We start from the raw sequence: 13144 nt of genomic DNA, 5'->3' as shown, positions 1-13144 counted from the left end.
CAGGTTCTCTGTACTGTGCCAAGGCACATCCCATCAGTGTGCAATTGGCCTTAACAGTTGAAGAACAAGTACGTTAAAAACACTGGTGGGTGCAAATCTCTGACCCCAGGCCAAAAGAGTGTGAGCTTGGTCGCCATGACTGACTTAAAAATTAGTGTTTTTAACTAGTTTGTGGTGATAAACACAAGCCCATTGCCATTACTGGCTAGCATTTGCAAACAGAATTCATTTACATTCCGGTGGTAAGGAACCTGCACCCAGGTCTGGACTTGGATTCAAAATAGGCCCTGGCATTTCAAGTACACAGAGGCCCAACAGCCCAATAAATTGTGCCTGGCTGTGGCATCTTACAGCGGCCCCTCTGGCATTTGCTACAACCCACAGATTGCCAGTCTGGGCCGGCGTTGCACCAATTGCATGTGAATGACATGTAGCTCAGGAAATGTGCAAGAGAGTGCCTACGTGCCTGCACTGCCAAATGTAGGCTTTGGGAAGGCACTCTAATCTGGAGCACAGAGCCCTACTCATAAGTGTGTGCCACCCATGGGGCAGGCAGCAAAGTACAAAAATGTCATCATGCCCGTGCTTTAAAAATGAGGCCCAGAATCGGCAGTGCCTGCATAAAATGGCCATAGCCGCCAGGACTGAGTTGGCTCTTCAGTCTGTGCTGCATGTTTGTGTATGTGGCAGTGTGGCATAGATCAAAGTGCTGCTATTGGCATGGAAATAATTAAAGCCTAGGTAACCAATTCTTGATTTCAAGGGAACATTATCTGGGAAAGTTCCCATGTTTTCATGAATAATTTGCATGATTTTCAATAAATATTTTAGGTGAGATATATAGCTGCATTTTAGCAGAAGGCATGTGGGAATGGCACAAAGACAAACCATACTTCTAACCTATGGAAATAGTTTAGCTTTTTCCAGAATGTAGAAAAAGAAACCTAGGGAGTTTGATTCCTTTGCTGGATGGCAAGCTCCATTGTACAGGAGCACAGTAAGAGGTGAATATGTACAGTAAGACAATATATATAGCATTGCCTAACATGTAGATCTAATATATAATATTAGGGCCAATAGTGCAAGAAGGGATCCGTGCATGTTAAGCTCCTTTCAGGCTTATTGTATTGACAGCAGCCGAGCCTGAGCAGGACGCGGGAACTCTTCTCTTCATTGAAGCGAGCCGCTTCCCAATTATTCCTGTATCCCGGCCGGTTTTATGTTACAGTTCATGCGAGGGCAGGCTGGCATTATGGGTGATTATCCCTTCAGTGCCATGTGAGAGAGTGGGTGCCGAGTGCCAGTTATTGTTTAGCTGGGGTTTATAAGCTGCGCACCTGTGGGAAGTGGCACATTCACACTTGCACTAGTTGTGCCTATCCTGTGCCAGGGATTATGTGGCTGCCGTTTGCAGGCAGCTTGCGCGGCGGTTTTCTTCTTTTGTACTTCAAGCTGACACCGGCTTCTCATTTCATGTCTTAAACCCAGGGTGCTAAGGCGTGCTTCCTCCGAGACATCCCCTTCTCGGCTATCTATTTCCCTTGCTATGCCCACATGAAAGCCTCGTTTGCTAATGAAGATGGCAGAGTTAGCCCAGGTTATCTTCTCTTGGCTGGAGCCATAGCTGGTAAGTCATTGTGTTACAGAGCATGTATGCAGTGTATGCCAATATTCATATTTCATATTGCTTCTCTTTTTCTTTGTCCTCTCTATCCAATATTTCTCTTATTCTAACAAGCCAGTTCAGCTTTGGCCCTTGAGCATTAGTAGAACTGCAACTCTCATCATCCTGACATAGCTACTAACATGAACATTTGTTGTTAGCTGATCAGTGTAAAACATTGGTAGGATAATCCCTGTAAAACCATGCAAACAAGAATTTTCATTTTCACACACCAACATGTGTGCCAGGGGGAGCACCATCTCCTCACCTCTCATGAAATGAGAGCATGGGTACTAAGCTTGACCTTTTATCGATAAGGGAATGCGTCCCATTTAATTTTGACAGTACAAGTTCATGTGCCTGTAAATTTATAAGGTGTTCCAGATATCACTTGCAAAATAAATTAAGTGAAAATACGTAATAAAAAGTACAGATTTCTTGTTTAAAGGACGTGTGAAGTCCGTTTCACTGGGGGGAGGCCATAATATTATGCACCCACCATATGAAATAGATATCTAAGCTTTATCCCTGGGCTGGCACCACGCCATCATCTCCCTTACATCAGCTCTTAGTTCCCTTGGTACTTGGACTTCTGCACATGTGCAGTACAGTAAAATCTCAGGTATATTCCACAGGAATTCACACTGGGGAAGCCTGGGACACTGGTAGAAAGGTAAGTAAAATGGTTCAGTTTTTTCCACTGGAAAATAGAGATCTATTTCACTGGCAGGGGGGTGCCTAACATTTTGGAACATCTCAGTGAAATAGACTTTACGTGCCCTCTAATGCAGAGATACATTATACACTAAATTGCCAAGAGTATCCTGCCTGTCCAGCATCTCATTCCCAATACCAAGGGTATTAATATGATATTGGTCCTTTGTTTGCTGCTGCCTCTGGAGGGCTTTTCACTCGATTTTGGATCACTGTTGGCGGGGTTGCTTCCATTCAGCCTCAAGAGAATTAGTCAGGTTGAGCACCTATGTTGAGGATCAGGTCTGTCTCACAGTCAGCAATTGATTGAGGTCTGGGCTCTGTGTAGACCATTCAAGGTCTTCTATTCCCATCTCAACAAACCTAACTGGTGCCTTGTAGAGATGAAATTCACTGTGTGATCCAAGCAACAGCCAGCCTCAGGGAGTCAGTACAGCTAAGCCACACTACTAGATAAACAAAACGTGTGTGTAATGCTGATATGTTTTACAAGGTTTAGCATGCAGTTTTAGTGATTTCCAGCTGAGTTCCTTAGGTGGCCATACATGCTAAGATCTGCTCACTTGGTGAGGTCGCCAAGCAAGCAGATCTTCTCTGGGTGATATCGGGCTTATTCAGTCATTTGGGCTTGGGGCCAAAACGTCAAATTAGAATGACGGGTGTAGGTGTCCATCTTTTCGGGGCCGATGCAGTCAGTCAGATGTCAATCGGCCCGGTCTAAGGGACGGATATCTGCAGCCCGTGTATGGCCACCTTTAGGGTCACACCTACTCAGCCACACAAATGGGAGAACTAGAGCAAGTGAGGATGCAGCTCTCCATATGTTTCAGGTCATACACTGAACTTCATTTAGATGTACTGCCCCCCAATTGGAAATATACCTCATATATATACTTTCATTTTCATAGCTTTGGATTCTTAGCTCAGGTTTATGTTCAGATTTATTAGAGCATATATTACATTCATGTAAGGTGGAACGTCATTTAAAGACCAATCACCCCCATTATGTCTTGGCCTGACAAATTGCCCTTGGAGTATAGGTTTTCACGCAGTTCAAGTGATTTCTGACTGTACTGAACTGCAACTATCAATTGGCTAATTAACCTCTCGTTCAGTCAGGCAAAACCTGTAAAAGGGGGCACTGACCCAATCTGGCATGTGTGTAAAGCTGTCATCAGAATATGGTTTTCCAGGTCTAATGGATCAAATGAGTACCAGACCCTGGCCGACAATTTGTAGATTCTGGCAAATGCCAGGGGGGCTGCTATAAGATGCTACAGACAGTCACTATTTATTGGGCTGGTGGAGGGTTTGGGCCTCTTTGTACTTGGGCCCAGTTTATATCCCAGTTTGGACCTGATGAATACAGTTTAGGTATTCAATGTGTTGTATTATTGTACTAATATCTACCATATAATGGCCTCTTATCTTTCCTGTACCCAAACTAGTTTGTCCACCTAATTTGTTAGGGAATTCATAACTTTCCCATCATTACAGCATCAAGTATAATTAATGTTTATTTGGTTGCATAAACCATTTATAAAAGTTCATTAAACACATTTTGAGATGGCATTTATAATTGTGTTGCTCAAATAAACTTTTTGCTCAATGAAAGTCCCTCTGTGCTACCAAGATCATACCTGTTGATTTAATTATTCATTGCAAATGGGTGAAATAATAAGCATTGAGTCGACATCTCGCAGAGACTGAATTGTTAGCCCTGAGGTTCCTGGGGTGCATGCTGGGTGAGTTTCTCTGAGCATGTAGTGCAGAATGAGCGTGCAGTTATGGTTCTCCACTAGCTCACTAAATCTACATTAATTGCCCCTTGTTCTTCAGTCCTCATCTTGAATTTTAACTGGGACTTTTATGAATGAATATGTGTAGTTAGATACTGATCAGTTGGACAGAACCCAGGAGCCAAGCAGTCTTTGCTAAAAAATGCATCCTGCCCAATCACTCAAGAGCAGACATTGTAACATATTGTACGTGTTCCCCCCCAGCGCTTATACAAGGTGTGCGTTTTCATTAACTTTCTTAGATTTTTGCCCCATCCATTCTTGTTGAATCCGACCCGTGCACGCCCATTGATTGGGGGAGGGCTCACAGGGTTAAATGCTGGTATGGCCTAAGCATTCAAGAATGTTTCTCCCCTTTTTTGTGTGGAAGTCTGATCAGATACAAATGCCTTTAGCCTTGTCTATTTCCAACCTGTTTTATTGGAACAAAACAACCCTTTAACATGGGGGCTTGTGTGCAGGCATGAAATGTAAGCATACATTTACAAGCCAAACAATTTCTGAGATTCAGTCGTTTTCTTTCAAGCCGCTGATGTGATGGCAGACCGAGATAATTCCCTTTTGAAGTTCAGTCACAGAGGCAGTCTTTATAGTTCCATTTATGTCGGGCTGCACATCGACAATGCTATGAATCTACATTGGGCCGCGTGATCGCCGCCATACACATCTCCAGATATGGAACAATACTTTTAAAGCTAGAAAGGGAACGTTTCTATTTTTCTTTCTACTGTAATATAATATGCGCCGTGAATGTCAAGCAGACTGACACGGGATTGTCTTTGGGAACTTCAAGGCTCTTTAGAAACCTAAGTGCTATTTAGGAGCCCGCCTAATCCGGAGCCACTGAAATATGAAACTATAGAAAGCTGCTTTATTTACAGCAGCACTGGGTGCTTTTTCCTCCTATGCATTCATATTTCTGCAGTTATTTGACTTTGTCACGTCTTTTTGGGTCCTCTTAAAATATTTCATGATGGCCCATGTGCAGTTTAAAGGGCAGGGTTTCTGGAAATGATTATATATGAAGCCTTAAAGGTATATAAAGCCAAAACAAATATAAATGCACTGGCAGATATATACAAGAGCTGAGTATAATGGAGTATAAACACACTATAAGCATGTAAATGTCACTAAGAATTTCCAAGAGGCCCTTCATGGCAAGGGTACAAAACTCTTGTTATACATGAATTCATTTCCCCTCTATTACAGGTATGGGATCCATTTTCCGGAAACCCATTATCAAGAAAGTTACAAATTATAGGAGTTTTTTAATGACTTAAGATATCGAGGTTTAAATTTTAGAAAGACTTGTTATCCAGAAATCCCAAGGACACAAGCATTTTAGATAACAGGTCCCATACATGTACAATAGTAACACCTATGTCCAAGTGAGATTCTGAGCTGTGTGTTCCTTTCCCAGAGTTCCCCTCTTTCTTTGATTGGTGCGTTTCTCAGCCAGTGAGCTTGAGGATTCAACACTGGACAAAAGACCCAATGCACCTATTTAATGAATAACCAATATAAAAAAAAAATCACAAAACAAAGTTATTACAAGATTATTTAAAACTTCCTTGTACCCAAGGTAGTTACCGGTTATATTTCCCATAGCAACCAATCAGTATTTAGGATTGAAGTCACCTACAAGTTAAAAGACAAAATCAAAGATCTTATTGGTTACTATGGGCAAAATCACCTGTGATGTTTGTTTCCAATGCTAATAAATACACCCTATATGTTCACGTGCAACAAAAGTCAGTATTAAAGTTCTATCTTTTAATTCTAGTGAATACCCCCCACACCTGGTTTTCACCCATGAAGATTTATGACCTTATTGAGTATGACTTAGCCAGTAATGTTACACTCCTGATTATAAGTGCCGTTTTACCCGATATTGAATCCATTGGGTAATGAAAACCTTTTTTTTAACAACCCAGCCCTTAAAACAGAAAGCAGCAGCTTGTGTTGGTAAAGCAGCCAAACCAGTGTTTTCGTGGAATTCTTCTTTCATATATTTTACTATTCGCTATAAATGATGGTATATACTCAGGCATTTGTCTGGCTGGCACACACATTGTATCGTAGAACAAAATATATGTTGATTCTTTATCGTTAATGAATAAACTGTTAGTGCCCATTTCAGTTGTTTATTTGAATGAGTGGTTCCAGTTCATGGACATGCTTGTCTGCTACTTAGCTTATTCTAGGCTACAGCAAAAATATTCCTTAACAGGATAATTTAGGGACATAAGGTTTAATGTGGACATTTTCTTTTCTTTGAAACCACGTTCTACAAACATTCTCTATTTTTTCTTTAAGTCTTACTGTGAAATCGTATGTGCATTGTATCTCCTTATATAAGCTTTCCACAGGGCCTTTGAAATGAGTTGCCTTCGGTACGCCAGACCAAGCTGGTTTGGCCATACGTCCTGTGGAGCCACTGTACCGCGCAGCACACACACATTTAAACCTTTACTCCTCGCCAATTTGGTTTGGCGCAAATTCAGAACTGAAAACTAATAAAACTTAAAATACAGTGTCTTCCAAGCACACCCCTCTCTCTCTCGCTCGGTTTTTCTCCCTTTGCCCCTCTGTTATACAGTGAAATGTACCAAAGGGAATAAATTAAATTAAAAGAAACCAAACACAAATTATATGTGAAGCCATGGATTATTGTTTTAGCTTTCCTGATATATACAGAATCATTTGTGGATGATACAAAATGAAGCTTTATCCTGACTACACATACTCACTCAGGCACCAGGGTATGGGGGGGGGGCAAGTGTTTGACCAGAAAGGATACGGAGTCTATAAGTGTAGCTGTCTCTGTTTTAGAAAACCCCTAAGAACAACTGTGCAGTGAGTCTTATGTTGCATTGGTTGTTGAATATCAGTGTATGAAGCCTGGAAGAAAAGGATGGACATTTACTCTGCCTTAAGGTTAGGCTAAATGGCCTACAAAAATGTATTTATAGGAATGCACTGAAGTCCTAAACCAACTTATGGGGTCTCATCACCCTTGGTTGAGTTCCTTCCTCATTGCCTCAATACAAACACACACTGGCTACATGCTGTTGGGCGGCTCATTCACTCAGTGGCATGGCTCCCTCAAACAGTGAAGTTGGCACCTATCATATTTAGTCATTTTCTTGCGGTGACCTCAGACTTGCTGTTGGCTACACTGGTTTGACCAGGGAGTGGAACTAAATCTCACCACTGGACAAAATAAAAGTCCCCTAAAAATTGGAGGTGTTCTTGTTGAAGAAATTGCTGCATGATGCAGCTTAAGGATGCATGTGGTTTGGCTACAGATGTAAATGGTCTCTGCAGCAAGCATCCATTTATAAACATCCAATATGCCCTTTTATTGTAAAGCAGTTCTTCTATTGTGGCTTCAATTGCTTATTATCAATTTCCACTGATCTGATGATGTGCCCAGGGGAAAGGGACTCATACTTAGCCAGGCCTTGTACCTTGTACCAGTATCATTTATTTATTTAGCCCAACATGCAGGGCACTACTCTAATACTACAAACAAGGGACTTGCAGTACATAAACCAACAAGTGGAACAGAAAGAAACCAGAGGACTAGAGGGTTCTGCTCATAAGATCTCATCATATGAAGTTTCAGGGAGAGGTTGGCCCAGTTATTTGCAGTAGTCCTTTTTACCAAAATACAGTCCCAAGTGTGGAATTATCATCTTTATTCATTTGTCTACATAAACAACGTTATGTGTATCGGCACCAATATAAAGCCACCAGTCTGTCATGACATTGAGATGATGCCTCTAGAACAGTTGGTGCATGGCAATTCCCAAACACGCTCGGACATGTGTTATTTATTTCCTTTATAATTTGAATGTGAAACTGAATATATATTTGCCCATGTACATGTTGTTTTTTTTTCTTTTTGCCATTGTAAATTGAAATCATCAACCAGAATTGTGAGTGGGGATGTAGAAGGTTGCAGAGCAAATGCGCTGGTAGAGATGAAAGGCTTCCTGAAACCCTAGCTCTCTGGTTTGCTGATTTTGCACAGCGCTGTTTCTGTACAAGGAAGCCGGGTTATTTAAGGTGGTGGCAATGGCCCCTGTATGCGCGCGCCTGTGGGTAAGTGGCGGCGGCAGTAGTGGTGAGGCTGAAGAGTGTGCTTTTTCAGCTCTTTGTGTGTTCCCTGCCAGGAGCCACAGAGAGGCGTGAAAAAAACAAAGGCAGAATAGCTTTCACCTCCAGAAATCTGAACTTAATCAGGAAACATGTTTGTGATTTCTAAAGTACAGTTCGGTTTTTTTGTACATTTAAAGGGGAAAATATTTTCTGAATATGAATAGCGATATTCTCCTTTTATTTTCTTTAACTAGCCCATAGTGGATGGCTACTCCATATGTTATGGCTTACATTGTCTCCACCATAAGCTGCCATATATGTATATTTGTATGTGATTTTTGCTTTTGAGTTAAACTGCAGTAATGTGTTTAGATCCAAGAGTTTGATGTCTGTGATCTATTGTATTTTATATTTAGCTGTGGCATTATAGTAATGTGGGGCTGCCCCCTCCCAGCAGTGGCTAGGGGCTCATCTTAATGGCCAGTTAAGGCAAGATTTGGGCAATTTGCTTTTCTAGATACCCAGTCCACTTTGCAGATTAGTGTGAGTGAAATTTGGGAAGAACCCTATTTGCTGCGCTAGATACACCTGAAAGCCCAGTTTACAGATCAGTTAGGGCGAAACTTAATGAGAATGACCAATGGCTCTCTTGGATACATCTGAAAGCTCAGCCTGAACACCAGATAGGGTAAGTTTTGTTGAGGATAGCCATTTTCCTTCCTAGATATACCTGTAAGCTTGATGTCAATTAGGGTGACATTTGCGATGAAAAGCTGTTCTGTTCTGGATGTTCTTGGAAGTATGGCTGAATGCCACCAATATTGTCCAACCAAAGGTTGCAAGAGGAAATCCAAACTAGATCTTCCAACAGATACAATGAATTCTACCAAAAAGTTTCAAGTGTAAGGGATACGCACGTGGGATTAACCATTTCTCATGTTCTAATGATGTTTTTTTTAATTACAGGCTTTTATTAATTAAACCACTTGTATTTGTGTGAAATTAGACAACAGTTTATTACCTTTTAACAGGTATGCCAGCTGCATCTTTGGTGACCCCTGCTGATGTTATAAAGACAAGGCTGCAGGTCGCTGCCCGCGCAGGACAGACCACGTACACCGGCGTCATAGACTGCTTTAGGAAAATTCTTAAAGAGGAGGGACACAGAGCTTTATGGAAAGGGGCTGGAGGTAAGAATGTTCCCTATGCCCTTATTGCCATTAGCTCATCTTACAAAATGAACTAATGACTTTCCATTATTTTTCAAGCTCGTGTGTTTAGATCCTCCCCACAGTTTGGCGTGACTCTGGTGACGTACGAATTGCTGCAGCGATGGTTTTATGTTGATTTTGGTGGCAAGTAAGTATTCGGCTTTCATATTTCCTGACACTTCCTTATGTGTTATGTATATGCACTGTAATAGCAAATTGTGTGTTGCAATTCAAAAAAAAAAGCCTTGTTCCCAGCCTTTGGGTAGGGTCAGTTTGCAGAAAGGCTGCAGGGGGAGCCCACGCCCCTTTTACATTTCTAGGGTGCAGCCCCCGAAACTTTCAGCGGCTTTACAAACAAGCAAGCAGATTGATTTCTACACTGCTTTGTAAGTTGACACCCCATAGAACTATGGAATCCTTTGGCTGGCAAACCCTTGATGAAAAATTACATTAGGAAAAGGAGGAAATGCTTGATAAATTAGCCAATTCGTTCACATATTTTATCAGAATGTAAAGAAAATGTAACATAAACTGATGGGGAAAATGCCAGGAATCTCCAATTTAGCGCCTTTGTGTTTATGCCACAGCAGGGAAAGGCATAATTGCCATTTTTTTCCTTCATCTGTCCACATTTTGTCAACCTTAGCCTGCCATATTGCGTTATTCGTCAAGATGTTGAAGGTTGAGATGTTGTGAGTCCATACTTTCTGGATTTGGCTGGCTACCAGATGCTCTACAAAATTCTGACCCGAGCCAGATACCAAACTGTATCCTGAACCTGATTGTAGTTCACCCCTTCCCCCCCTTCCATTCTTGTTGTTGTTTATCTGTGATCTTCAGTGCATTGTTTATTCCATTACAGGAAGCCCACTGGGGCAGAACCAGTTCCCAAATCTCGAATCACTCTGCCGGCTCCCAATCCCGATCATGTGGGTGGATATAGATTAGCAGTTGCCACATTTGCAGGAATTGAAAGCAAATTCGGACTCTATCTCCCCAAATTCAAGTCATCACCACCTACCTCAGCAACGGTCATTGCTACAAACCCTTAAGAAGAAATCTGCGGCCCAGTGAAACTCAACTCAGTCATTTAATGGATGTTACAACATTTCAGTCTTCTAATTCACTCTTAGATTACATCTTTTATTCTAGAATGTGTTTGAGATTTTATGGCATCCATATATTTTATATGTGTGTAATCATTAGTGTAATTCCTGATTGTGTCAGAGCGATGTCGTAACTTCCTCAGTCAGGGACCCCCAAAACTTATTGAATGCACTTGGAATGTAATAAAACAAAGGATTTGCGACTATAGGTCAGTTTTTATAACCCAGTGGAGACCACACTTCCTATTCTAAGTTCTGAAATGATATAGGTTCAATGTCACACACGCTGCTTGGTTGGATGTGCTTAGTGGTTGGCTCAACTATGCAGCAGCGAGTGATCTGTGAGTTTAAAATACAAATTCTGCTTCTCTACATGAAACAATTTTTCCCTTATTTCTTGCTAAAACCATATATTTAGAACTGCATTCACTCTGTAGCAGCAGCCAATGAAATACCAATCTCCTCACTTACTGAACATAGTTGAAACCTTGAGTAGAGGGTGTTCACAAGAGGAATTTATTTATCTTGTATTCTATCAAGGTGTAGAAAATCTTTTGATAATTCTTTTTTTAGGAGCTTTGTGTCCTTAAGATATAAATTCAATTTCAGGCTTTTAGTTATATGTGTAAGTTTCCCATAAATTCGCCACAATAAGGAAGTGGTCCAGGTATCTCCATGAGGGTCCAAGTGCTCGAGCAAATATCAGCTGTTACACTGAAGCTAGTGGGCAGGAACTTGCCAGCAGCTATTGTTCTGGTGCTCTGTCTGACTTGTGGGAAATTAAATTACAAGTTAGATTATCACATGAGCAAGTGGCATCTTGCAAGCAGCTAATGAGAGATGTTCTTCAACTACATCCTGTTGCCTGTTCTAGCGGTGGCTTTGTAGAGAGCCTCTAGCTTCAGATTTATCCATAGTCCTCCCCATGTTAGACATAAGTACTCGAAATTACAAGTTAGATTGTCACATGAGCAAGTGGCTGTTTGCATCTTGCAAGCAGCAGAGAGTGGTGGCCATCAAGATGGTCTTCAGCTACATCCCATTGTCTGCCTGTAGCGGTGCCTTCACAGAGAGCACCTTGCCTCATATTTACTCATAGTCCTTCCCATGATAAACACAAGTACTTGACATTACAAGCTAGATTGTCACATGAGCAAGTGGCTGTTTGCTTCTTGCAAGTAGCTAATAAAATGGTGGTAGCCAGCAAGATAGTCTTCAGCTACATCCTGTTGTCCGCCTCTATTGGTGGCTTTACAGAAGCCCTTTGCCTCATATTTACTCATAGTCCCCACTATGACAGATATAAGTTCTTGAAATAACAAGCTAGTCTGTTACATAAACAAGTGGCTGTTTGCATCTTGCAAGCAGCTAATAAAAGTGTGGTGGCCACCAAGATGGTCTTCAGCTACATCCCATGATCTGCCTCTAGCACTGACTTTACAAGGAGACCCTTGTCTAATATTTACCCTTAATCCTCATCAAGAAAGACTTCGGTACTTTGCTTTATCATAACAAAAGTTAATAAAGGTTGTCCTCTGCCATTGCTAAAATAACTCAATAGCAGCACAACAGCGGCAGCCAATTAAGGGACAAAATCAACTGTAATTAAATGAATTCTTTGTATGCCTGTTGGCGTCTAACAATGTTACCTGCTCATCTATCAAACTCTTCATGACAGACCTTTAGTAAGGAAGCCCTCTCTCTTTCTAGCCTGGGCGTTCACTGTATGTTGGGATTTCATATAAAATTAAAACTTCTACGCACAATATTTCCAAAGCAGATTTGATGGATGTTTGTTATAAACTACACATGAAATATAATATTTACTTCAGTCACCAAATTCTTTAGGTTGAAAGCTTCATACCAAATTGCTTTCTCACCGTGCTTTAAGGAATCCCATGCCAACAGATGCCATAACACTGTTCCTTCAGCCACCTCAGAATAGTGGGTGTTGTTTCCCATATCAACTAGACCAGCACTTTATTAGAGAGTGGTCCTTGTTATGGCTCAGCTCAGGAACTATGGGCATTGCTCCAATGAGTGTGGCAGAGGTCTGCACTGAAAGGCAATTGGGGCACAACAGTGAACAACTTGCAATAAATTGCTTTCCATTTTGAGGCTGACGTTTGAAATAATCAGTGTTTAAATTAAGCACTAGTTTTATTTGCTGTTTTGGAAATTAAATAGGAATTCCATGTACTGTATTCATAGCTGCCTTACTAAGTGTTTTGAATCAGACCGATATTTATATTTTTTGCTCACTGATCATGTAAATCCCATTAAATTGACTTCTAGAAAGAAATGTGCTGTGGATTGATTTATGCTGTAGAGCTGCAGATAATATTGGTGGTCCATACACTCGGCTACATGTGTTTATATATGACCAGAGCATCTACTGGATAATTGTGGGATGTCCTATGGTAAAGCTGATATATAAACTGCCCTTAATGAGAATCCAGTGCTGCTTCTGAATGACAGGCGGCTGATGTGACACAAGCAATGTCAGATATTTTGGCACAGAGATGGAGTCAGTTTTACCAGTTCTCC

General features: G+C 41.2%; 1 protein-coding gene across 3 annotated transcripts in view; it reads left to right on the top strand.

Annotated features, from left to right (window-relative positions):
- Positions 1–12899, top strand: part of slc25a13 (solute carrier family 25 member 13) — a 70805-nt gene extending 57906 nt beyond the window's left edge. For all 3 annotated transcript variants that reach the window (XM_012964183.3, NM_001114497.1, XM_031903169.1), the window contains 4 exon segments: positions 1489–1627; positions 9312–9470; positions 9549–9639; positions 10354–12899. In XM_012964183.3, the coding sequence (XP_012819637.1) occupies positions 1489–1627; positions 9312–9470; positions 9549–9639; positions 10354–10543 (579 nt within the window). In that variant the 3' untranslated portion in view covers positions 10544–12899.
- Positions 12900–13144: the final 245 nt, after the last annotated feature.

Source organism: Xenopus tropicalis, chromosome 6 (genome assembly GCF_000004195.4).
Source record: "Xenopus tropicalis strain Nigerian chromosome 6, UCB_Xtro_10.0, whole genome shotgun sequence".
In the NCBI taxonomy this organism is placed as follows: Eukaryota; Metazoa; Chordata; class Amphibia; order Anura; family Pipidae; genus Xenopus; species Xenopus tropicalis.
The sequence above is the reverse complement of the archived record's forward strand: the minus strand, read 5'-3'. Positions and strand labels throughout refer to the sequence as shown.